This window comes from Nesoenas mayeri (assembly GCF_963082525.1).
Source record: "Nesoenas mayeri genome assembly, chromosome: 1".
NCBI lineage: Eukaryota > Metazoa > Chordata > Aves > Columbiformes > Columbidae > Nesoenas > Nesoenas mayeri.
Window position 1 is genome coordinate 6,942,913 of NC_137541.1, and position 25,491 is coordinate 6,968,403.

Here is a 25,491-nt window from a genome sequence, read left to right on the forward strand (position 1 = left end):
GGTTGGTTGGTTGGTTGGTTTGTTTGTTTGTTTGTTTGTTTGTTTTATGAAAAGACCAAGAAATGCTTGTTGCCAGTAAGAACTGGTGGTTGCAAAGCTCATTTGACAATCTTCCCTCTAACCCACCAGTCCTCAGGTGTCCTTTATTTAAAGTTTGCATAGTTTTTCTTTAAACTAGCTATTTTAAGCAAGAATAACATGTTGCATAAAAGATGGGGGCACAGTGTAACATTATCTAAAGGATACTGCTACCAAAATATTGTGATTGTTCAGGTTGGTCTTCATTTAAAATGAACACTGATTAAAAGAAAGAACATTTTGTCAGAGAAGGAGCAGAGGGTGAAGATGAAATACTGTACAAGGACTCCTTGGATTTTTTCTTTATTTTATTTTGGAGTTTGTTGGTTGGTTTTTTTAGCTTTCAGATAAGTCTGGGGACTTTGTTCTAAAGCTCTATGATTTCCTTGGTAGCAAAGCACATCCGTGATATTTTGTTGGACATGTTCCTGTGGCTGCCATGGTGACCTGCGGAGAAAGCTGTACAGAATCATGCTACTCCAAACGTGATTAGATACATTCAGGCTCCGCATTCTATTGATGCCAAGGAACACTGAATAGTTTCATCTACTTTGCAGACAAGCTTCAGTGTAAGCCCTCCTGCCACTGCCTGCTCAAGGCCACCTTTGACAGCCGCAGGAGCCAACACATCGCTGTTTAGGCACTCGTTTTGTTCCTTTTCTCTATTTTTCCTTCTCCCTCTGATTAAGTTGCCAATCATCCAGCTCCTTTCTCTTCTTGTCTTGATAAGTTGCCAATCATTTCATACAGCCTGTACCTCTCTAGCCAAGTATTTCTCTTGTCATAAACTTGGAAACAGGCTGCTGAAGATTTATTTTAAATCTCAGTCTGATTAAACGCCACATCTTGATCTTTGCAGAGCCCTACGGCCTATATATCATGGTACTATCTTGTTTGGACTGCTCCGAACTGGTATTAAGTAGAGGTCTTCAGATGTGTCCTATGGGTTGTCCAACACACCCTCAATGTTCCCTTCCCTTAATAGATATTAAATATAGCTGAATAGACTTTTTAATCAGTTTTCTAAGTCGTACGTGGTTGATAGTATCAAGAAAGAACCAGTCCATTCTATGAAGACTTCTGGGGGGAATAATGTGTTTACTTGTATGATACATGGGGTTTTATTGTTGTGGTCTAGTTAGCAAATCATTTATATAAAGATTGCAAAGCAGTAGTGTTATTTAGGAAAGTTTTCAATAAATGAATATCAGTGGGAAATGAAGAAAAACTGAAAGTGTTTACCATGAAAAGTGTCTTTAAAATTAATGTTTATGAGATTGCAAAATCATTTTGTGGGGAAATTTTGGGAAGCCTTACTCTGCGAAATCTACAGATAGGACCAGATAAAACTTTGGAAGAATCACATGTGGAAGCATAATGTTGTCCTCTCTGGGAGGGGAGCTTAGCTGAATTTTCGTGTCTGTGACAGTTTTATAATTCTATTAAAACTGCTTTCCTAGATTTACAAGATAACTGTTTCCCCCAGTATTTATACTTCATTAGTTCATTTTCCAGTCACAAGGAGAAGACTGTATGAATCATCTTAGCTTCTCCCTCATTTTGAAAGTACATGTGTTACATGTGTATTCTGCATCTCCCTTCATTGATTTTATATTAATCATCAGACAAAAAGAATAATAATGAACGGGGATAACAATCTCTTGCCATGAGTATTTTCCCTGCTCCTGTGAGGCTGCCCATGCAAGGTGAAATGTTAGCTGTAATTCTTCATCTGAACACTTTATTTTCACACTATTAGTCTGTGCAAATCAAGATGCTGCACAAGGGGCAAACATGAGTCAGGCTGGGAGGCTGTTGTGAGATCCTTCTCAAATATCTCTGAGCTTGAGCTTTCTAAACATGGATCCCCCACATGAAGCGCGTTCTTCGTTCTCGTTGCTTGTGCTCATTAAGCACTGCCATTTATTTTTGTGTGTCTGCACAAATATATGGCTTTATTACTAAAGTGGTTTGTTTATCTTTGCTGCTGCTGCATTTATTTTAGCACTCATCTAAACAATTAATTAGGGAAACACTTGAGTGCTGAATACACTTCTTCAGATACCACTCAGTTGTGGTTTTTTATTTCCAGGAGCATCAAGCATTTAAAAAAACTTAAAAAAAAGAGTCTTTTCATTTTTTTTCTAACTGTGCCTTTTTCCCCCTTGTTTGAAGCTTCCACAGGCAGAGTATCTTGCTTTGAAAGATCATGGGCCCCGTTGATAGTTCAAAGCCAAGTGAAGATGATGCTTAAAGTTCAAAGACTCTGTAGAGTTCCATCTTCATCTGCATGAAATTGTTTCAACCATCTAGAAAGACAGAAGAGTTGCCAGGAATACCTTCTATTTCTTTTAGTATTATTATTACTATAATAAAAAGGCTTAATTGGAGAATGTGTCACTGCTAACAAGTTGAGGAAAAGTGAAGCTCCTTAGATGAAACACTGCTTGAAGATGTACAGAGCATAGGAAAGGCTTGACATGTGCTGTGACCCTGCAAGAGTGAAACTGTGAATGCCTAGAAATCAATACAAGATATGTAAGGGTTTATAATTTTGAAGTCAAGAAAGAACTGAAAGTGTTTGACTGAACCTTAGACAAATGGAGCAGGGAGTATGACATATTCAGACAATGGATTTATACCCAAGTTTTAAAGATGGGGAAAAGTAGCACACTTCTAAGGAAAAAAAAGTTTTCAAATAGATGAAAATTTGCTCCCTGAAATAGTGTGTATATTGTAACAAATTGTGACGCAGAGTGGAGGCTTTGTCGGGTCTTCCACTGGCAGAGGATGGAGCCCCTATTAGGTGGCTTGGCCAAAAGCAGTAAAATATGGGGTTGGGTGGCCTTGGATGTTGGGGGAAAATACATCTTCACTGACTGAAGCTCAAGGCAATTTGAGACAATATTTTACCTATGATGTCTTCCTGTGCTCCTTATGTGCCCCTTAAGCCAGCTTGAATGTCTTGTATTGATTTCTTCTGTTTCCTATAAGCAAACTTTTGGAGGAAACATTCCAGACTGTAGTTGGTTAGATGGAAGCAACACTTGAAAGTAGTGCTCTGCTGTTACTTACATCGCCATTATTGAAGTATCTTTTTACCATTTTTTACCCTTTTTCTTTTTTTTTAATGATTTCTTCACAGTATTCCTTTGAGCTCAGGACATTTTTTTTTCCACTTTAGAAGGAGAAGCTGAGGCACAGGGAGATTAAAGGCCAGGTTGTTCAAAAGCGTTGAGGCACCTGAAGATTCAGATGGGCCTTGAACATTATTTTCAGAAGAATTTCAACACTCTATTCCTAGAAATGAATTATCCGAGGTCAGCTTTAGATTCTCTTGAAAAAAAGGTATCCAATTCTTCCAGATCCAGACAAGTGTTGAAACCAACCTATACAGCATCTTAATAAACTGGGTAAAGGACAGGATTGAGATTTTGTTGTTCTTTTTTTAATGGATTTTAATTAAGTGTCAGCAATAGCAATCTTTCCACCCTATGCCTTCTTTTATAACTGTTTCTCCTTGGAACTCTTCCTCTTTTGTCTCTTTGCAGTGCTAGATCTGACTTTTTCTATACTGTCTTTAGAAGACACAAGCTCAGAATTTTAGAGCTGTCAGGGTTGCAGGTGGATAAATGTTCTTGCAATGCTGAAGGAATGTGTGGGACTGAAACAAAACGTCCTCATGTTAGATGCAACAGGACTCGATAAACTGTAACTTTAAAAAAATGCATCATAGTATCAGTTTCCGAATTCATAAATTTATTGATCTATTTCTAAAAACAAGGTGTGACATATTTCCTTGCATTTCTGTAGCGACATGACCCATGCTAAGATTTTAATGTCTCTGCTTCTGCTTCTATTAAAAAAATATTAACTCCTGTGTTAATGCTCTGAAAGAACTCATCTTGTATGTGAGATTTGCTAGTGAATGACAGCTGGTTCCCAGCTGATGAGTACAACAATAAAACAGTAATTAAACTGATGTTTTGTGGTAAAGTTAAATAAGCTTGCAATGTATTTCTGAGGAAGTTAAACTGTGTTAGTAGGGGTTTTGTGGAAAAGCCACTTAAAATCCATCATTGCCATTTCACAGCATCACAGGCTGGCTGAGATTGGAAGGGACCTCTGGGGTCCATCTCATCCAACCCCTGCTCAAAGCAGGGTCACCTACAGCAAGTTGCTCAGGATTGTATCCAGGTAGGATTTTAATATCTCCAGGAACTGAGAGTCCACAACTTCTCTGGGCAAACTGTGCCGGCGTTTGATCACCCTTGTAGTAAAAACATTTTTCCTTATGTTTAAATTGAATTGTATTTTAATTTGTGTTCATGGTCTCTAGTTCTGTTACTGGACACCACTGAGAAGGCTCCATCGTCTTTAGTCCCTCCTCATCAGGTATTTATAGACACTGATAAGATTACCCTGAGCCTTTTCTTCTCCAGGCCAAACAGTCCCACCTCTTTCAGTCTCTCCTCATATGAGAGATGTTCCACTCCCTTCACCATCTTGATGGCCCTTCACAGTATCACAGTATCACAGTATGTTCTGGATTGGAAGGGACCTCAAAAGATCATCTAGTCCAATCCCCCACTGGACTCCCTCCTGTATGTCCACACCTCTTTTGTACTGGGGAGCCAAGAATAGGACCCAGCACCCCAGATGTGTCTCAGCAGGGCTAAGCAGAGAGCAAGGGTCACCTCCATTGACGTGCTGGCAGCTCTCTGCCTGATGCAGGCAAGGATGCCATTGGCATTTAACCATGAAAATAATTTCCAATACAGAACATAGGTTTTCATAGTGACTGTAGGTTTAGAAATTGCAGTAAACTCTGAAAGTCAAAGGTTTGAAGATTTTAAAGGGATAACTCTGAGTATTTTTCACGACAGAGTTGCCTCCTGATTGAACTAGGACTTGAGTGGCTTCTCAGGACTTGCAGTGCAATTAGAGATTTCATCAAAGCAGTGGCCTGGAAGTCTCTTTGGGGAAAACTAGTCTTTAGTGATCTTTCTTAAGCATTAAAGTGAAAGAAAACATAGAAGGAAAACCAGGAGTGTGAGATGTGTGTGCTTGGAAGTTGGACTTGCTACTAGTGAATATCAGGGTTTGAGTTTTCAGGGCTTTTGAAATGTCATTAAAGAAAGATGTATACCTGCCTACATTAATTTATGTAAACATGATGTTTGTAGAGTCTTTTTGAATTTAAATCCAGTGTCACACCAGTTTTCTGCTGTAAGAATGGAGGAGGGAGGACATCTTAATTTTTTATTTCCATTTTTTTTATCACGTGTGCTTTGAACCATCATTATTTACTATATCCAAAAATGAATTTAGCACTTGGACAAACTTAGGAGTTAACTTCCACAGAGGATGTGTTAAATTAATTCCAAAGCTAGTAAACTCAGATCAGTAGTTTTTATCTGGCCAAGGAAAAAGGAAACAATAACCAGTTGCTAGGAAGAAAAGAGTAAGGATTCATATGACGGGAAGAAAAAGTGTAAATATTAAGGAGAATTAGTGTGAGAATAAGAAGGGAAAGAAGAAAATGTAAAAGGTCAATGAGAATGCAGCATACGAAATAGGTTATTATTTTGTAGTTTCATTGAGATGTCCCCCCAGTTCCACATTTCTTTGTGATACAGTGTATGCACATAATGAGAGAAGTTGTTTAGAATTATTTCCAATTGGAAAACACATATTTCTTTTTTCTCCTGTATTTTGTTTATATGGTTTTCTATACTTTACGGGTGGGAAGTACAGTGACTTCCCACGGCTGACCCCTCACAGAGCTAGAAACAGAAACACCATATCCCCACCCTCTCCCTCTGCTGTCCTACTTATTTGTTGTTTTTTTTTCCCCAAAAAGCTCTGACAGTCAGTTTTTGTTGTAAGCTGTATGGACTGATTTATAAGATCGCAATTATTCCTTGCCTCCAAGATCTAGAAAGATGAACACACCAAACATGAACTCAGCTAGAGGCGCTGAGCAGCCGCTTTGATGTTCTTGCTGGTGTTGATTGACTGACAGCCTTCCAGCTCACAGGGCTGGAAAAGCAAAGACTCCCCCAAGGGGTTTATACCGGGTGGGTGCTTGGGAGGGGCTGACAGAGGAGGAACATCCCAGTGCAGGTCAGTGGTGTTTCCATCCACCTGCAGATCAGGGTGTTGACGCAGGACTGATGTGCAGGTCCAGTGTCACCAGCTGCTCATCAGTATCTCCACAGCACTTTCTGTGTTTGCGTTTGGACATCTCTCATCTGCCAGTCAGCCCAGAGCATTACAGCTCAGCTCATGCAGTCATGGTTTCTTTAGGGACAGATTAGTTAGTAATGACTTAAAATTGCCTTGATGCTGTAAACCTGATTTTATGTATATATTTACCCTGCCACCACATATTTAATCCAATTCTGCATCTGTTTTCTTTTTCCCCCCTTTATCATAGAATCATAGAATCATTTGGATTGAAAGAGACCCTCAGGATCATTGAGTCCAACCATAACCTCACTCTAACACTAAACCATGTCCCTAAGAACCTTGTCTAAACGCCTTTTAAACACCTCCAGGGATGGTGACTCCACCACTGCCCTGGGCAGCCTGTTCCAATGCCTGACAACCCTTTCCATTAAGAATTTTTGCCTAATATCCAATCTAAACCTCCCCTGGCACAACTTGAGGCCATTTCCTCTTGTCCTATCACTTGTTACTTGGGAGAAGAGACCAACACGCTCCAACCTCCTTTCAAGCAGTTGCAGAGAGCGAGAAGGTCTCCCCGCAGCCTCCTGTTCTCCAGGCTGAACTCCCAGTTGCCTCAACCGCGCCTCATAAGACTTATCACCACCTAGTGCATAATATTGAATGAGTGTTGTTGAACTGCAGATGTGGAAGTTGGCCCCTTTCTTCAAAAGCAAACCAGACAGCCCTGACAAACTGTACCAATGTGCTGACCATTTGCTTCCCGGTCATTACTCAGGCAGTGGGAAGGTTCAGGAATTTTGCTAAAAGCTGTCATTGTCCTATATGAAAAAATGTACATTGAAATTCTTCAGATACATTTACAGATATTAGCCATTTAAAACTGTTTAACGTAAGTGGCTTATTTCAGAGAGCAAGAAAAGCAGATTCTGGCAATTTCGCCCTTGATATCTTTACTATCTGTGTCGCACTTTAGTCAAAATTTACATAATAATGGGTAGGGAAGTGTTGTGGCACATGGACCGGTGCATATTAGTTCTTAGTTGCTTTCCCAAAAGGCTTGAAAATGCAGCAGATTTAATCTAGGTCAAAAAAAAAAAAAAAAAAAGGAAAAAAAAGAAACACTTCCATTTTGCAGGCAGAGGACATTTATAGAGAGCATTTGTATTCACAAGGGTACAGGAATGACAGAGTGAGACTCCTCCAAAAGAGCTCCCCGGTGCAGCTGAAGGCTGACAGCAAACTAGGACTTGTGGCCAATTAACAGAAAGGCCGTCATAACTTGCAAGTCATGGAGAGAAAAAATTGAGCTCCGTGGGATCATTTTTCACTGGCCATTTACAGGGTTGTTACCGGCCGGGAGCATTTGTGTTTTAATGCGATAGGGGCACACTGGGGCTGGGGCATTGCTATCCTGGATGTTATAATCGGGAGGAAAAATAGAGCACAGGGTGGAATTTGGCAGGTCCTGGTTGTGAATCCTCCTCGCATATGAGCCCCTGCCTTCCTTCAGCTAATGTATTAATATTAGAAGTGGCATCACTATAATATGTGCTGTCATTAGAGTAGTGATGCGGTTTCCTGGCTGGTGACGGGAGGATTGGTAATACGGTTTCCATCAGGGTGCCAATTATATCAAACTATTAGCAAACCTGAGCTAATTGGGAGGCGGCATCATTAGAGGTTGATTTCTGCAGTATATGGCAATTCTGTCAGGGGCTGCTTCAGGATTGAAACATTGCCATCATAGTCTCGAGTGACTCTATATACAATAGAGCAAGAGGGCGGTGCAGGTAGGAATCAAAATCCATCCATGCCTTATCCACCTTCTTTTTCTGTTCAGTAGAATTACAGAAATAGTTGGATTTCTATTTCTGGAAATGGTTTTTTGCTTCCCTTTGTCAAGAATGTCTGTATTTGCTATTTAGTCATTTCATGTTTTTCCTTGTTTTTGTATGGAATCACCCAACCAAAAGCTGTAAGACTTGAAACACTTCTAGTCTTCCATGCAGGTCAGCTAATTGCACTAAAATCTAAAATACAAAAGAAATGCCAGACAAGGCTCCCATTGTGATTCTGTGATTGTACTGCGCCAAAATTAATGTGAAAATGCTCATTGCCCAACCACGCACCTGAACTCCCGCAGCAACAGTTCTTTTCAGTGGCTTTACTGAAGGATAATTTTTGATGCTTTCATCACCTTTTGGAAAATGACAGTGCAGGTTATGGTGGGTTTAGTTGCAAATCACACTGTTCAGGCAGCTGTTTGTGATTTATGGAGCATGTATTTCAGCATTTGGGTGAACAGCTGGAATGCAAGTGACCCTTTAAAAATGTAACCCTGTTAAATCACAGTCTAAAGTTTAAATTTTGGTAGTGGAAGAGTGAACGTGGAAAGTAGGAGATGATCATTTGGTGGCGAGCGGGGAGAGGGGGGAAGAGATTCTCCTTAACTTAAACTAGCTTGAACTGTGCTGCATTGACAAGAAGCTACTTTTCCCATTGAGATTCCAAGCTTGTATGAAGCCAGCACCTGTTCTGCTTGCAAATGCACACACAAAAGTGAGCTTCATTCACAGAAAGAAAGAAACATAGCGGGACTTCACTCATTTAGCCTTCCAGGGCCTTCAGTCCCTTGATCTGTCAGCCCCTTAGAATTCAAACGCAGCCTTTAAAGGAATTTTCAATTCACAACATGATGACTTTGTTGATGTCCTGAATGTAAATGTATTTTGAATTGAATTTGTCTGCCAGGATTCCATTACTTGCTAAAAGAATACAGAGTTCAATCATCAGATAATCATTATAGCTGTTTTGAAGTGTTTATTTTATTAGTCTAGAAGGTAAAGCAAATTTCATACTTTTAAGTTGTTGCAGGCTTTGCAGGCGCGCTGATAAGCTCTTGTATTTCTATACCCTATGGTTAGGGTTCAGATACTGGCAGCAGGTGATAATATGCACAACGCAGTAGAGATCCAAACTGACAAATTTTGACAGTTGAAAACTATAGAAGCTCATAAATCAGACCAAAGAATATGACTTTTTTTTTTTTTTCTCGTGTATCTTTTCCCTTTTAATTCCCGAAAGTTAAATTTTCAGGCCTGGGAAACTGCAGCACATTCCTTCAAGTAAATCAAAACCTCAGATCACCTTGTAGAATAATGTGTTTTAATTCCTGTCCACGTCCAAGGGCTGTTTTCTCAGATTAATGCACATGTGTAATTCCTGGTAGCTTTAACCTAAGAACCGTATATTCAGTTTAGGGAGCTGTAAGAGACGTTTTCACACCCGAAGCAAGATGGAGGTTGCCGTATTCATTCAAGCATGAAATCCTGCCTGAGAGATTAAGCCTCTTACACAGATCCCAGCGCCGTTAAATGCCAACGAGGACCGTGTAAGCCACATCTCTGAGAGGAGGAGAGCTTCCTTTTGTTAGTTGTTCAAAATTAGGAATGTAAACAGCTCTCACGGAGTAATTAGTCCGTGCTTGAATTGGGAAATAGTGATAAAAATAATGACACGGCGGAGCTCCTAGCGATGTCGTACGGCTGTATCTCACAGCCTAACAAAGCCACGTCTGCTCTGCTGGGCGGATGGGGGTGAGGGTTTCACAGGTGGCTAATTTGGGTTGTAGAGCAGAAGTCACATGGGAGGAGAAGTCCCATTGCAGGAGGTCACTAACAGCTCGTCGAAAAAATCCTCTTGCCCACAAGAGGGATGGTGGCATTGTTTGAAATTTAATAGTGAAAACTCTGCGAATTGTTGTAATTCCATAATGCACACAAATGTCCCCCAGAAATTCAGGTTTGCTGTCTGCAGAAGATCATGGGTGCAGTGGTATGAAATTTGTCATAATTTGCTCTTTTTTTTCCCCATCCCTAACTTCTAAATGATTGCTTTAGTGAATCCCTGGCTGCATGATCCCCGTGTAATCCTGCTGCCATCTTTGACAGTGACTCAAGTAAAGCTGTTTCTAGCCATACATAAGGCTGTTTGCCCCTGTCGGTGTCTTGCTAAACAGGTTTCTGTGGAAATTAAATAAATAAAATCTCCACCACTGGTGCTAATTGGTACCTTTGGCAGCCTGAGCAGGGGCTTGTGAATTGAATGTGTCATGGAGAATTGAATGTGTCAACTCTCTCCCAATGGCTGGGACCTTGGGGTCTTTTTCTGGCACTAAATTTCCTTTGACAAAAGAAAAAGGGGAAGAAAAAAAAAAGAGAAGAGAGAGAGAAAATAAGGTGAAATAAGAGATCTTTTCCTTTTTTTAATGAGGTGTTGAAGTTGAGCATTGTAGTTTACACACTGCAGCATTTTCTCGTCAGATGCTTTGAGAAGCAGGGCTGGTTTCTGCCTTTGTTTCTCAGGCATCCCATTTGTTGCTATCAGACACAGTGCAGTGTGGGGTGGCAGGTTTTATTCAGTCTGTTCAAGCATCTGGCAGGATCGCCACGAAGTTGTTGCCGATGTCCTTAAGGGACTGGAGAGATCCGCATGATTCATTCAGTATTTTTTCTAGGTACAAAGAAGAAATGTCTTACGCTGTAGTAAATACAGTTCCAAATAGAGCACAACCAGTGTACCAAAACACAGGAGATTTGCTGCTTTGGAGGCACTGACTGGCAGCACAAATTCCTGTTCCTTTGGTTGAGAAGATACTAACCCACATGGAGTTAAACCAGGCTGTGTTTCAGGCTATTGAGGATTGACAGAACCATGTCCACAAACCAATTCACCTTTTAAGTTGTCCTGACTAGGAGGGGAGAAGGTTATCGCTGCCAGGCTTTGAGTTATTTGGATGTCAGAAAAGTTTAGTTTTGGTTCAAGCTGCTGTCAAGTTTGTTGATGATGAGGCCAAGATTATGTGTGCTGGGGAGAGCATGTTTTCCTTCTTTTTTCTTTTCTTTCTTTTCTTTTCTTTTCTTCTTTTCTTTTCTTTTCTTTTCTTTTCTTTTCTTTTCTTTTCTTTTCTTTTCCTTTTCTTTTCTTTTCTTTTCTTTTCTTTTCTTTTCTTTTCTTTTCTTTTCTTTTTTCTTTTCCTTTCCTTTTCTTTTTCCTTTCCTTTTCTTTTTCCTTTCCTTTTCTTTTTCCTTTCCTTTTCTTTTTCCTTTCCTTTCCTTCCCCTTCCCCTTCCCCTTCCCCTTCCCCTTCCCCTTCCCCTTCCCCTTCCCCTTCCCCTTCCCCTTCCCCTTCCCCTTCCCCTTCCCCTTCCCCTTCCCCTTCCCCTTCCCCTTCCCCTTCCCCTCCCCTCCCCTCCCCTCCCCTCCCCTCCCCTCTCCTCTCCTCTCCTCTCCTCTCCCTTCTCCTCTTTCTCTTTCTCTCTGTCTCTCTCTCTTCTCTCTTAGTAGAAATGTACTTTTTCTTTTCCAGTGGTATCACCAATTTGTCTTTGGCAAGATTATCTTTTGTTAGGGAAAATGGGGGAAGAAAAGTTGTTTCCTAATTGTCTTTCAACAAGGGGCAGCTACCAGTCTCAAAGCGCAGATTAGACCTGTCCTCTCACACAGGCTTCTTCCCTTGCAATATTTCTGCAGAAAGGGCTGAATTTGGTACTTTCTCCTATGGGATGTCATACAGACCCAAAGGGTTGTTACACTGGAGTAAGCACCATGTGCATTTGTGGCTTTTCTGTTCTTCCGTGTTTTCATATTTTCTTTCCTTAGTCCAGCCCTGACCTCTTTAGCAGATAACTTCAAAATCAGGTGTCCACAACTGGTGGCCATCATCTCTTCAAACCAAAGCAAACCATCACTTGTTTTGCTGTGATTTTTTAAAGAAGAGATGAGCAAAATGAGTCCAGAGAAAGGTTTTATCTATGTACATTTTCAGATGTGTCAGTCTGTGAGCTTAGAAGGCTCCGTTTTCATCAGGGTCTGATGACCTGCCTGAAACATCTGCACGTTTCTCATTAAGCTACTGTTTTCTCCCAGTCCTCATTCACAGAGACATTTTTCTCTCCTGCACTATTACTTCCCAAAAATGACTAGTTAAAGGGTATTTTACAGCATATTCATCTTTCAAGTGCAGTTCTTTCAAGTAGTGCCAAGAATGATAAACCAATAGATTTCAAACTTCTCCTTATTGGAAAAAAACCCCACAGAGCTGAAATCTAAAATGAAACTCTTCAGACCCATGGTTAAAGGACATGGCAACTGCAAAGTTGTGACTACTGCTTGGTATTTTCCCCTCTGAATCCTCTCTCCTGATTAAAAAACTTTATATTAAAAAGCTAATAGACCAAATGAAGAAACAATAGATGATAGACTTTGGAGGTGGCAGGCAGGACAGAGAAATGTTGCAATGTTTTCTCGAAGTCACGCTGATAAATGTTACAAACTTGGAATTGTTTCCCATTTTATTTCTGGAGTAAAATAATTTAAATTTTCAGAATTTGCCAGTGAAACAAAAACTGATGGAAGTGAAATTAGAAACACTCAAAGGAAGCACAAACCTGTGCTGTCTGTAGTACTCCTCCATGCTAAACAATGTTTGGTTCACTGAAATAATTACTAAACTGTCTCTGTCGTAAACTGTGACATTTTAAGGAACCTATTGGCAGCATGAAAAATGTTTCTCTCAGCTGTGTTACATCTGCATTACCTGCCTGCTCGTGTATTGTTTTTCCTGCAAGTGCTTTTCTGCGTTAGGGATAAACTCATTGTATTCCAGCTGGGAATACAGGATTACTTTTGCTTGCTGTAAAGGTGATGGTTGTCTCTGGTCTGGCTGCAAAGCCAGAGAGAGGGTTTTCAGTGCAATGCAGAGCTTAAGCCAAGCAATAGTTCAGCCCTTCCTTCCAAGGTGCAGTGTGGGCCACCTCCACATGGGTACTTAAAATGTTTGCTGTCTGCGTTCTCCTGTGCACACTCTCCCCTAGGTCTCCTTTGCTGTTATGGGGATGCTGCAAGGTTGAACAAAAGTGGACATGTCAGGTGGGATGTGATGTTTCACCTTGGTCAGCATTAGGGATCTGGTGCAAGCAAAATCTTTGCTCACTGCCCGAAGTGTCACATTCCAAGGGAACAATGAGGCTCAAGAGACAGGGTTTCTTCTCTTTACTGTTTGGTTTTGACGTTTCTCTGGACTTGCCAAAGATCTCCACTTATGATTAGCAAAATAGAATTGCTTTCTGGTTCATCAGTGAAATCTGCATCATCTTGTTTGATATCAAGTAAGTTTCTGCTTCAGTAGCCACTTCTGCCTCCTGACCAGCCTTAGCCAGCATGTTTTGCCTCTCCATGTAGCAGCTGGGTCACTGAGTGCCCAGGTTGCAGCCACAGAGCCCCATAGTTTTGGGATCTCTTCTTTGTGTGACATGGCTCCAAAGCAAGGGCTGCCCGTGTCCACAGGACAAGGGCTTCATTCAGCCCCACCTGGTTTCCCCAAGGACAGAGTAGCAACAGGTTATGTTCCAAGGGTGTGCCTACATCATCAATTTACTATGCTGGGTGGGAGCTATTTAAGTGTGGATTTTCCTTGTGTCTATACCTGTAATCTTGTGTTATGCATGTAAGTGCACGAGTGATGCTTTTAGAGTGGTTTCCCTCCTCCTGGAAGTAAAGTTGAAGCCACAAGCTGGGATATTGTGTTGAGCATCCTACCTGCAACATGGATGCAAGGTCTTCCTGCAGAAAGCTCTCCGCATGTGCCCCTTGCATCCATGCAAGCGAACTTCCTTACTGTGGAACATTACGGATTGCAGCAAGTCAAATCTTGATCCGTGTTTCATTGTCCCACACCTATCATGTTATATCTGTCCCCTGAGGATCCACCTGTGAGCCCTGACCTCACCCTGGGGCACGTGTTGAGCTGCCTGGGTTCGTTTGCATGTTTGCAATGGAGAAAGTGATAACAACTTGTGTTTGGTCCCACATACCATGTAGTTGCACCGTGCTGCCAAAGGGATAAACAAGGGATTAAGGCAACTAAAACTGTCTGGTTTACTAAAGGTTAGATGGGTGCAGCCTCACTTAGTGCTGCCAACCATCAGGAACCTCTCCTATCCCACCAGTGGTGAATTGTCCCGTAGCTTATCTTCTTTTTGCAACTGAGGCGAGTGTCCTACCTCCCATTCTACTTGGTTTCTAATGGTCAGGAGAAAACCTTAGTTCTTACATATAAGGTACTTTAAATGAGGTCCTGCTTTCACCTGGTTTTCTGCCTGGCATCAAACAATGGATTCCTGCTGCTTGAGCTTGCCACGTTGCTTATATTCAAAGTATAATGGGGAGCCTTCTGAAAAATATAACCTTATTTGTACTGTACAAAGCCAATTGGATTTTGGTTAACTTAATTTCTAAGTGATTACAGTTCACTAACAATGTAGGTGCAATGCACAGGGGGTGACTTTTTATTTTAAACCATACAAGCTTTCTTTTATTCATGTCATTCAGGCAGCCTCATGATAATTCACATTTCCAGCTTTCATAATGTGTTGTTCAACCACTGTTTTTTCTCTCTCCCTATTGTACTCTCACAAATCATACTCACTAATTTCTGAAAGCTTTTCATTTCTCTCTATAGGTTGTTGTTTCGTAACATTTTATACAAGAAAAGCTGCTCTTGAGGCACAGAATGCACTGCACAATATTAAAACTTTACCTGGGGTGAGTACATTTATTTTTTGATCCTAATTATTTTATCACCAGAAAAATAGACCTTTTGCTCAAGATGCTGTTTGGTGCCCCAAATGACCTTGGTCTCTTCAAGGGAGGGTGGCTAACCTGATGGTCTGTCCTATAACGGTGCCAGTCCTGTAGCAATGGCATCATCTCAAAGGGGAGTTGCTGTTCCGTAGAAAATCCCTTGGCTGGAAACAGTGCTGATTCCTGCTGACTAGAGGCATTTGCTGAAATGCAAGGTAGATTCATTTTTTATTTCTTTTTAATTTAACAGGAAGGGAGGGGGAAAAACATATGGCAGAAAAACGCTGCACCACTGGGGCTTCTAGTTTGGAAAGGGAGAGAAGAGGAAAAGACATAATGCAGCCAGCTTTGTTACACGCAGCCTTTATCCCCATGGTTTCTACACAACCTGACTGCATTGGTGTGGTGGCTGCAAATCAGGATACCGTGGAGTGCGGTACCACATAGCTGCTTCCAAAATGTCACCCTGTTCCCTGCCACCACCTCTCTTCAGCAATATATTCTCACTGATAACCTCACACCGGCGGTTGAAACAGTTGTGGTCGTGTTGAGCAAACTGTAACTTGTGTTATCCTACAGTAGTTCAGATTTAAGTTACAGGGCTAGAGAGAAGTATGTCACTAGTAATTGCATTATTTAACTCTGAATTCTTGTTTGAATGTTTAATTTTTTTCTGCTGTGTGCAGCCAAATACTTTGGGGATTGTGAAGGAAAAATATAAAGGATGGGGAAGATGTAGGGGAAATGTTCAAGTATGTGGTTTCAGTGTATGGTTGCAGACACAAAAATAAATAAATATATACAACACTGTATAAATAAATAGTACATTAAGTGGACTGACAGTTATATGGACAATATCCTGTAGTTCCTACATGCTGTATGTGAAATTGGACACTGTGTTTGAAGAATTCACATCTGGCCAGCTCACTTTATGCAACTCCTGTTAGGAAAGCCACCTCATCTGTCACGGAAATGACCAATGTAGAGAAATACGTTGGATAGTCCTGCTAATTCACCGAAGTAAAATGGGAACCCTCTGTCATTTGCAAGTGAAAATGCAGGAAGAGGTGCTGGGAAATCTTCAGAGGCAAACCTACTACAAGAAAATAAAAGAAAAATTGTGGCATTTCAGATTCAAGTGATGTTTTCCAGCAACTGGCCCTTGGAAGTGTCAAGACTTTACAAGCCTCCCAGTGGTAGGCTCAGCTTTTGGGGGTGTAGAGGATGGATGTACCACCCTCAGAGAGAAAAGAAGGCTCTGAGGGACAGTTCCCTTTGAGATCCTTTTGGAGCTCAGGCTGAAATTCAGAATCCTCTGGCTCTACAACCACAGTTGTCAGTTCCCATCCCCACTGCCAGAAAACACTGAGGCCTTGGATGTTGAATACTCTTTAACCCAAATCACCTAACGTTGCATTTAACCCAACTCATTGTGTAGTCGCTCTCCAACATGCTTTGAGTCAAGCGGCTGTGCTGAGTGCCTGGCTAGGATGGACACTCCAGTGGAGGTGGGTACCCAGCTGCTGGAGCAGCACCCTGCCCAGACGGCATCCCTGGGTCCAGGTAGGCTGTGGGACCCTACTCTGGAGCTCTGAGATGAGATCTAGACATCACTCTCCTTAGAAGCAGAGAGTTTCCTCCTCTGTTCTTCCCTGAGCCCCAGGAGGTGGTTGCTGTGTTTTGAGAGATCTTAGTTATCCATGCGGGTGACTCGGAGGGTCAAACTCCTTCCCTGACCAGGCTTGACTGTGACCTGTGGTAGACATTAAAGTATTAGTAGTAGCGTTCCCACGTACAGGTGGCAAAGCTGGCTGAGCTCTGTGTCACATTTTACTGGAGCAGGGCATCGTTTTCTCCTTTGCTTTTGTACAGATAACGAACATGCAGCAGTTAAAGAGACCACTATACCTTTTGATATTTTTTTTTATAAAACTCAAAAATATATTTTTTACTAATGTCATCTCTAGCTCCTTGTCATTTAAAACTTGTCTTTTCAAGCTGTGTTTTTCTGTCTTGACGGCGAGGTTACAAACTTTTCTTTTAAGAAAATGTGAAAATTACATTCCCGTGACTCTAGGGCCTGGGCTTTAAAAATACTCCTGATACTGCCAGAGATGTTAAGATTCTACTTTGAGATACGTTGTTATACCTACTTCTTAAAGGGGCACTTCTAATAAAGAGAAACAGCTCGAATACAGATCCGTTACTCTGAGAACCATTCAGCATATATTATATAATGAATTCCATATTTTGCACATGCTGTGTGCTGACATTCAGCATATATGGTGAGATTGTTATGCTGCATCTGTGTATTCCCAAAATAACTTCATTTAAGCACACTTTAAAGTTTTGCACACATGCTTAAGACATTTCACATTAGCGGGATTCTCCTTATTTGAATTTTAGCAATTTCCATGTTGTCGGCTCTGGCCCACTAAGCAGCTTCCATCGAACGAGCAGGAATCAGTAGTGGATGGGTCCATGTGCGAAAAAGCCTCTTTCAGAGCAAATGGAAGAAATCTTCTGGCAGAGTTACAACAGAGGATGAATTTGGATCAGGTTCATTTGGGCATCAAGTGTCAGCTTGCTTCCAGTAAATAAGATATGGTATGTAGGAGGTTCAGCAATAAGGTGTCTCTTGGAAAGAAAAGAATCAGGGCCTTCCACTTTTACTGTAATACCGCCATGTGTTAGATAAGAGGCATCCTTAAATAGCCCACGAAGAAAATCCGAGGCAAAGGCAGGTGATTTATCAGTGTAAGATAAGGAATGATGGCAGATGCAGGAGCAGGGGCCGGAAGGGATGCTGCGGTGGTAGCAACTCACCTGCGTTTTACCTGCACGCAGGTATAACCCATCCTGCTGCGGAAACATGGAGAGGAATACCTCCACGTGCATTAAATGATGGGGCCAGATTAGTTTTGGTCTTAGTCTCTCCATTTCTTGAGTGCAGACTTGCTCCACGTGGCTCCATAAGCAGGTTTTAGATCAGTGCTCACAAAGCCAAATAAAGTGGGTTTTTCAGTGTGAAATTCATCCCACTTTCAAGACTGCACATTCAGTTTAATTTAGGTAGGTGTTTGAGCAAAGCCTGCAGCACTCTGTTTCGATATCTACTTCTTGCATGGACCTCATCCTTAACAGAGACATGAGAACACAAACGTTTATCTGCTCCTTTGAGCTGCACGCTTTTAGTGGACATAAAGAAAATAAGACCAGACATAAATGATTAATGCAGAATCTTGGAAGAAAATATTGCAGGGTGCCTTGCTGTTTGATTACAAGCCTTGGAATTAGTCAACATTTCCATAATTCTAAACCAATATACACCTGTTTTCCCACTGTGATGTGAAGGCACAACTTAATTTAACAGAAACCCTGCTGTGCTAAATCTCTCATTAAATACCAAGCTAGTTCTGTAATTTAAAGTTGCAGCACCACTATTTTAACTGAATTGCCTTTGTATTATAAAATTAATAAGAAGTTAATGATGCACTTTGCTGTATTCTCTCAGATTTTTTTTCACAGCAACAACAACAAAAAGAAAGATAAAGAAGAAAAACATGTCACCAGCTGACATCTCAAGGCTTTTCTGGTTTTAATCATTTTCCTGAGGATAAAATTAATTTAAAAGATTTCTTTTTAATTTTTAAAAACTTTCAGCATAAGTAGGATCAAACATCTTTTTACTCATGATTAGTATAATCTCTCTGTTAGTCATAATATTCCTTGTCATATAATGGAGCTTTTATCTTTCCTCCAAAATGTATTTAGATATCAACTTGTTATGGTAGGATTGCTATTAGGCAGAGAAGATACACAGTGTTTGAGAAATACAGGCATATTGATATATATGAGACATATCAATGAAATAGGGGCAGTTCTGTTTACTTTGCGCTGGCATCATGAATAGCTTTTGTGTCTTGTAAATGAACAATATTAATTTCCAGATGCGTCTTTTAAAATATATCAAGCTCATAGCTCATATCCTGGCTCATAGGGATGCAGTTTGTATTACTGAGCTTACAGTCAGGGTTTTTTAGAATGTCGGTCTGGATTTTGTTTTAAAGGGCAGAAGAGAGAAATGGGAAAAACTCAATTTGAATGTAATAATGATCTTAGAAATGGGCTTCTTGGGGATGAGATGTAGAGCTGAGGCCTTAACTAGTCTCATCTTCATTAAGAATCTCATGGTTTTGTTAGAGGTGTTTAGCTTCTGTTCCCTAAACACAATATACAAAATAAACAAAAATCCAATAAATTCCTCTCATCTAAATTTATTCTGTACCTTACATTAGATGTGATAATCTTAGTCCCTGCCCTGAGCTCTAATTCGCCGCTTAATGAAAATTGGCTTCTGTACAGAGAGCAAACCTCTAAGAGCTGAATGCAGAGACTGCTTGAGCTGCCTTTGTGGCACTGGCATTTTTTGTTTGTTTTAGTTTTAAAGTGCATTAGTTTAAAATGAGAATGTGCTCTGTTTTGCTACCTAGTGAATGTGGTAGGATTTCCCATCAAGAGCTAAGTGCAGACAGGTAACACAAGCATTATTTGTTGGTCTGATTCTTGGAGTTCAGTTGCTGAATAAATGCACCTTTAATCTCATGCAGAGGCTATTTGAAGTCAGGAATCAATGGGAATACATTTGTAAAGTCTGCACCTGAAACTCTTTGGAGTCTTTGTTCTGTATTTTAAGTTAGATTTAGGTTGGTTTAGTGTCAGATGTGTCAGTGTTAGGTTTGCAGTTGAACTCAATCTTAAGGTCTTTTCCAACCTAAATGATTCTGTGATTCATCTGACATGGCCATGATTATCTGTTGCCTATATGTATATTTTCACATATATTCTTATAGCTAAGGTTACTGCAGAAGCAAGTAACAGCCCACAGTGATTTAGGTCTTAGCGCTCTTGTGCGTTCAACAGCCTAATGGTTTACGTGGTTCTTATTTCAAGCGGGATATACATATTACATGTAGCAGCAAACCCTTTATTTTAAAGTTTTGGCATGAAATTAGGACATTAGCTATATGAATCGATCTAATTAAGGGTTTAACAATGGAGAAATACAGTTCTGAGAAAGCTCTTAAAATTTAAACAGCAAGGTGGAGTTTGTAGGATGTAACTGTCTTGTAAAATATTAATGGCTTCCTTTTTGCCAAATGTTGTCGAGGGAGAGATTTTTCAGTTTTTATATTAGAAGAATCACTGCTGCTTGTTTTAAATGCTGTTTACATGACAAGGAAACAGAAGTGTATTAGGGGGAACTTTTCTCTAACTATTTTGCACTGGCTGTGAGGAAACCTCAGGGTCTATTTAGCGGTGTGGAGTATGAAAAACTGGTTTTTTAAAGAGGAACTTAGATCATTATTCTCTTCTGGTGCCCATTCACAGTGGGGTTTGTTCTGCCAGGCTGACAATCATCGTCATGAAGCCAAGTCTACTTTGAGCCTTCCTCTCACCCTGCAGACCAGCTCAGGTTTCACGTTGGGTGTAAAACGCACTTGGTCTTGTTACGTGTCACGCTGTCGCTATGGCGTGTATCGGCAAGGCAGCACCACGGCCCATCTGGGACATGGGGCTTAAGGGGTTGTAACGTGGGAGAGAAATCTCAGCACTGTGCTGAATCAATTCAGCAGGTTATTTAACCTTCAGAATAATCTACTTCAAAATGCAGGAATCCATGACGACTTACTATGAATCCATGTTCACTTTCTGATAAAATACCGTTTGTCTAACAAGAAGCAAAAAACCAAACACGTTTCTGATTTTCACTTTACATCATGGTCTCATTTCTAATGAATATCCTGGCACTGTCCTTTCTAGAGTAGCGTTTTAATATCCAGTTCCCTTTCCTGCTTTAGGTCTTATGAGTTGTCAGTACTATATGAACATTATGTAAAAATTACCTGTAATAAAAAGATAATCATCCAATATGACTTGAATAATAGCATGAATATGAGATATCAGTGACTTTGAGAGATTTTGACAAACAGAAGGGGAATTCAAAGAGCAATTAAGTTAGTTAAGGGATTGGAGTTATTGATTTATGATGACAAATTAAACTAATTCATTACCCATATAGCATGGCCAAATGCTGTTTAATGAAGGATCTGAAAAATATAGAACTGTTTAAATGATGAAAATAACCAGATGGGAAACCGGAGAATTCCCAGGGAGTGCCTATTCCTAGGAACTGAGCTGTAAGACATTGAATGATGTTAGGAAAGTGAATCTGGGCAAATTCTTCCTTTAAAGCACTATGCAAATAGAACCACAATGATACATCTTGTCCAGCTCAGAAGTGACTTTTTATTATCCAAATACAGTGCTTCCACCTCTGCCCCTCAATAAAGTTTGCACTGACTTTGCCACTTAAATGAAAAATCAATATTTGCACTAAATGCAGGTACCTTAGTAGAAAGGTCGGGTTTACATCTACCGTTACTATGAAACACAGGATGGATCACCAGCCCTAAATTCATAAAATGGTAAAAAGTGACTTAGGACCCCAGTGAAATCCCTGTAAGTAGCTAAGCTTGGAGCTTAATGGCAGAATAATGGGTATTGTACAGGCACAGGGAAAGTGGAATATTGATTAACTGAAAAGAACTTCTTTAAGTTGAGCAAAACATTTAATTCCTAATCATAGTGTCTCTTTTTTCATTGAGGGATGGGGGGCAAATTCACCTTCCCATACAGCCTGAGCTTTAGGAGAGGTTTCTGTCATGCAGGAGAATGCAATTCATATCCTCTCTGGCTAGTTTGTTGTAAGGATTTAACTTGAACTGACCCAATGGAACCTTCACCACTGGACTTAGTTGAGATTGGAGGTCACCATTTCTCATCTTGAAGCTGTTCCACTCTGTATGAAAATATTAAACTACCATGGAATAAAGAGAAAACAAGAACTTGGTTGCCTAGTACTGAGGGCAGTGACTCAAAACTTGTGATATTAGGATATGAGTCCATGCTCTAAATATTTTTATTATTTGGAAAAGCTTCCAAACATTTGAAGCATATTCATTAAGAATAGGGAAGTGCAGGAAGATCCATTGACCTGAAACACTGGGAGAAGGAACCTAAACTTTGATCTGTCTTATCAGGGAGGCGATGCCCCAGCCTAACCCTTGGGGGATGTCACCTGTAGCACTGTGTGTGGTTCTGGGCGCCACAGTATTAAAAGGATATAAAGATACTGGAGAGTGGGCCACATGGGCCACAAAATTAGTGAAGAGTTTGGAGAGGAAGCTGTATGAAGAGCAGCTAAAGTCACTTGGTTTGTTCAGCCTGGAGGAGACTGAGGGGAGACCTCATGGCAGCTCCAGCTTCATCACAAGGGAGGAGGAGGGGCAGGCGCTGAGCTCTTCTTTCTGGTGACCAACAACAGAACCCAAGGGAATAGCAGGAAGATGTGCTATGGGGAGGCTTAGGTTGGACATTAGGAAAAGGTTCTTTATGCAGAGGGTGCTGGACACTGGAACAGGCTCCCCAGGGAGGTGTCACGGCGCCAAGCCTGACAGTGTTCAAGAAGAGACTGGACAACACCCTCAGACACATGGTGTGAACTGTGGGCTTGTCCTGTGCAGGGACAGCAGTTGGACTTGATGATCCTTGTGGGTCCATTCCAATGCAGGACATTCTATGATTCTATGTATGACAGGAGAGTGCAGAACTGCACGGGGTGTGGGCGTCAGTGAGCTCTCTCAAATCCCAGACGTTCATATCAGACTGTTGCTTTGCCATAGTGTAGCAGATCTGCTGAGAAGCAAGAGCATGTTAGCCCTGCTGAAAACGCAGTTAGGTGCATGCTAGCTTTTTCAGATAGCTGGTTTGGAGTAGTTCAGGAATTTTTGTGCAGCTTTGCAGTATAATAATATCAGGATGGAAACTAAGTAACACTTAATACTGGCTTAATGTCAGAAAAATTCCCTAATGTGAAGCCCATCCTCAAAAGGCCAAACTGTTCTGGCATGTGACACTGGGCTGTACCTCTGATTTCCGAAACTCCAGACAGTTGAGGTCATCGCTTTGCAAAATGCCTCCAGAATTTAATGTGCAGCTTAGAACATCTTATTCAGCGAGGCTGGAGGATCTGTTCACATGATATCACTTTCAAGCTGGGTACCCAAAAATCACTGACTGGAGAACCTTTTGCTGCGTGCTTCAGAATGGAAAACTCTGAACAAAATTGAGAGGTCATCACTGTGGTACTGTGGGGTATTCCAAAGATCACCAAGACTTAGGTGGGATGCTAAGCTAAGTATAATAGGCCAGACACTCTCTTAAACAGCTGTTTATCCTCCTGCTGGCGTTAGCTGTTTTCTGTTATCCAGAACAGAAAGTACAGGTGCTCCAGTCAGCCTCATTAGCACCATGACACAACCTATTAAAACTGTCTTCATGATGAAAAACTAGTACAGGGAGCCTTCCTAGCTGTCTGACTACTCCTACGATAGTGAAATTAGAAAGGCAAATCATAAACAATGTTGCAGGCGTCAGGAAGTAACATCATTAGAGTTGCCCTTGGATGACACTTACTTGCCTCAATAGCAATGTTTGGCACCTGTGGATCTGAGCCTGTGCTTCATGACATGTTTATAACAGAAGTGTTGTTTGTTCAGCATCTTTCTGCCATTGTATTCAACCCTGGGAGCTGTGCTGCTTCTTTCAAAGACCTCTGCTGTGCGGTCTGTGGCTATTGAAGCGATGCAATGTTCTCATTTGGTATCAGTACTCCCATGGTGGTGTGGGAAGCTGAGGCATCCCTAGCTACCTTTCTGCCATCTCAATTGGGTAATGATGTTTAGATGCACCATCCTATTGTATATGACAACATGCATGGAAAATGAGGTGAAACTGGGTGGCTTGACTGAGCCTCTTGCTCTAATAACAGACTTTGAGCAATTATATTCTGCCTAATTAAAAGTATTCTTTCCAGACCCAGAGAGATAATTGATTTTTTGCTTATTCTCTGGAAGAAATTATCATCTTCATCAGCTTTAGTTGGAAGAGCCACTTCTTTGTCCGCTCTTCCCCTGTGGTGTGCAGAGCAATCATTTCTCCTCTTGCCAGCAGGGTCACTGGGGCTGCTACAAATACTCAGGGACTCATTTGGGTGCAAGCACCTCTTTGGAGTACAGATACATTCATCTGATTGTCATGGTGGACATCCAAAACCTTTAGAAACACTAAAATGTGAGTTTCAGCCTGAAAAGTTAAGGAAGACCCCCTAGTTGCAGAGCTTATATTTCAGGCTGTCAGGATGGAGCAAGTGATCAGAACCCGCTAAAAGAGAGCAAATATCATCAAAGTATTTAATACTTTTAAGCAGTGCTGGAGTGGGCAAGGCTAATGTTTGTCTTACTTTTGGAATGGTCTATCTATTCACTGACAGCTTTGCCGAAATCAGTAATGGCTTCGCTCCCAGAATGTAGCCTGAGCATCTCCAGGAGCGGAGAGAAGCAGCCACTGAAAAACATGCCACCATAACTTTACTTATTAGCAATAGCCCACCTCTATTGCCTTGTGCCAGGGAAGTTAAAATAGCAAAAACTGCAGAAGAGAAAAAAAACAACAACACATTGAGCTAAACAGAGTCTTAAGCAGTGGTAAACAAAATGTAGCTTCCTTTGTGGTTGATTTTTATCCAGCTGCAGCCAAATATCAAAGCGATATCAAAGGAAAGCTACCCATTAATTAATTCAGACTGACTTCACAAAGCAAGCTGGAGCTTTTGCTGATATCTGATTCTGACAAGTTCCTAATCTTCACAAGTTGTCATTAAAGCAGTCTGCAGTCAATCCCAGCTCTCGCCCCATTGTAACTCAGAGATGGGCTATCTCCCGTCGCAGGAGGGGGACAGGATACATGAGCAGGGGTTAGAATAAGCGACTTTGCTTCTTTGCAAATGGAATTTGCAATGTATCAAGGAATCTCATGAATATATTGCCTCTGTCATTCATTCCACGAATGCTCACCCAGTCCCACTTGCAACCATTACAAGTCGCGGAGAGTGGAAATTTTCTCTTCTGAAGGAGAAACACAGGGAAAAAAAGAGAAAGAAAGAAAACACAAACAGAGAAAGAAATAATTAAAAAAAAAAAAAAAAAGGCTAATGTCTGAAAGGAATAATTGGAAGTCTGTAACAAGCTTTAAGAAAGTATGAATTGAGCCTTATCATTGTTTTCAAGATAGAGAACGTAGGATTCTGGGTTGAAGAAAATAAGACTGTGGAAAATAAGACACTAATCAGAGGATAAGATTAGTTTTAAACTAAGAACTGGAAGTCAGGTACCTCTATAAGGGAAGCTTGTAATTCCACCATGAAAATAAACAAAACACTGTAGTGTTCCTTGCTGCTGCCAGGATCTCTCAATGGGATTATAGCCTCATGCAGAGATGTGAGGTACGTGATACCTTTATATTTCCATTCAGCTGTGAATGGCTCAAATGATTGAAGGGAGTTTCTGTTCTAGACCATCACTTGAGCAAGTATCCGCCAGACAGCAACTAATATTATTTTGTGGCCAATTCATGACAATACCTTAGAGGAAAATGTGCTGGGTTATTATACACTATG

At 40.9% G+C, this 25,491-nt stretch overlaps 1 protein-coding gene across 13 annotated transcripts in view; it reads left to right on the top strand.

Annotated features, from left to right (window-relative positions):
• The window catches only part of CELF2 (CUGBP Elav-like family member 2), a gene marked incomplete at both ends in the record, with an annotated part of 370,914 nt that overhangs the window by 260,395 nt on the left and 85,028 nt on the right, over positions 1–25,491 (top strand). For all 13 annotated transcript variants that reach the window (XM_080352320.1, XM_080352319.1, XM_080352310.1 and 10 more), the window contains one exon: positions 14,791–14,873. In XM_080352320.1, coding sequence (XP_080208446.1) covers positions 14,791–14,873 — 83 coding nt within the window. The remainder of the gene's footprint in view (positions 1–14,790; positions 14,874–25,491) is intronic.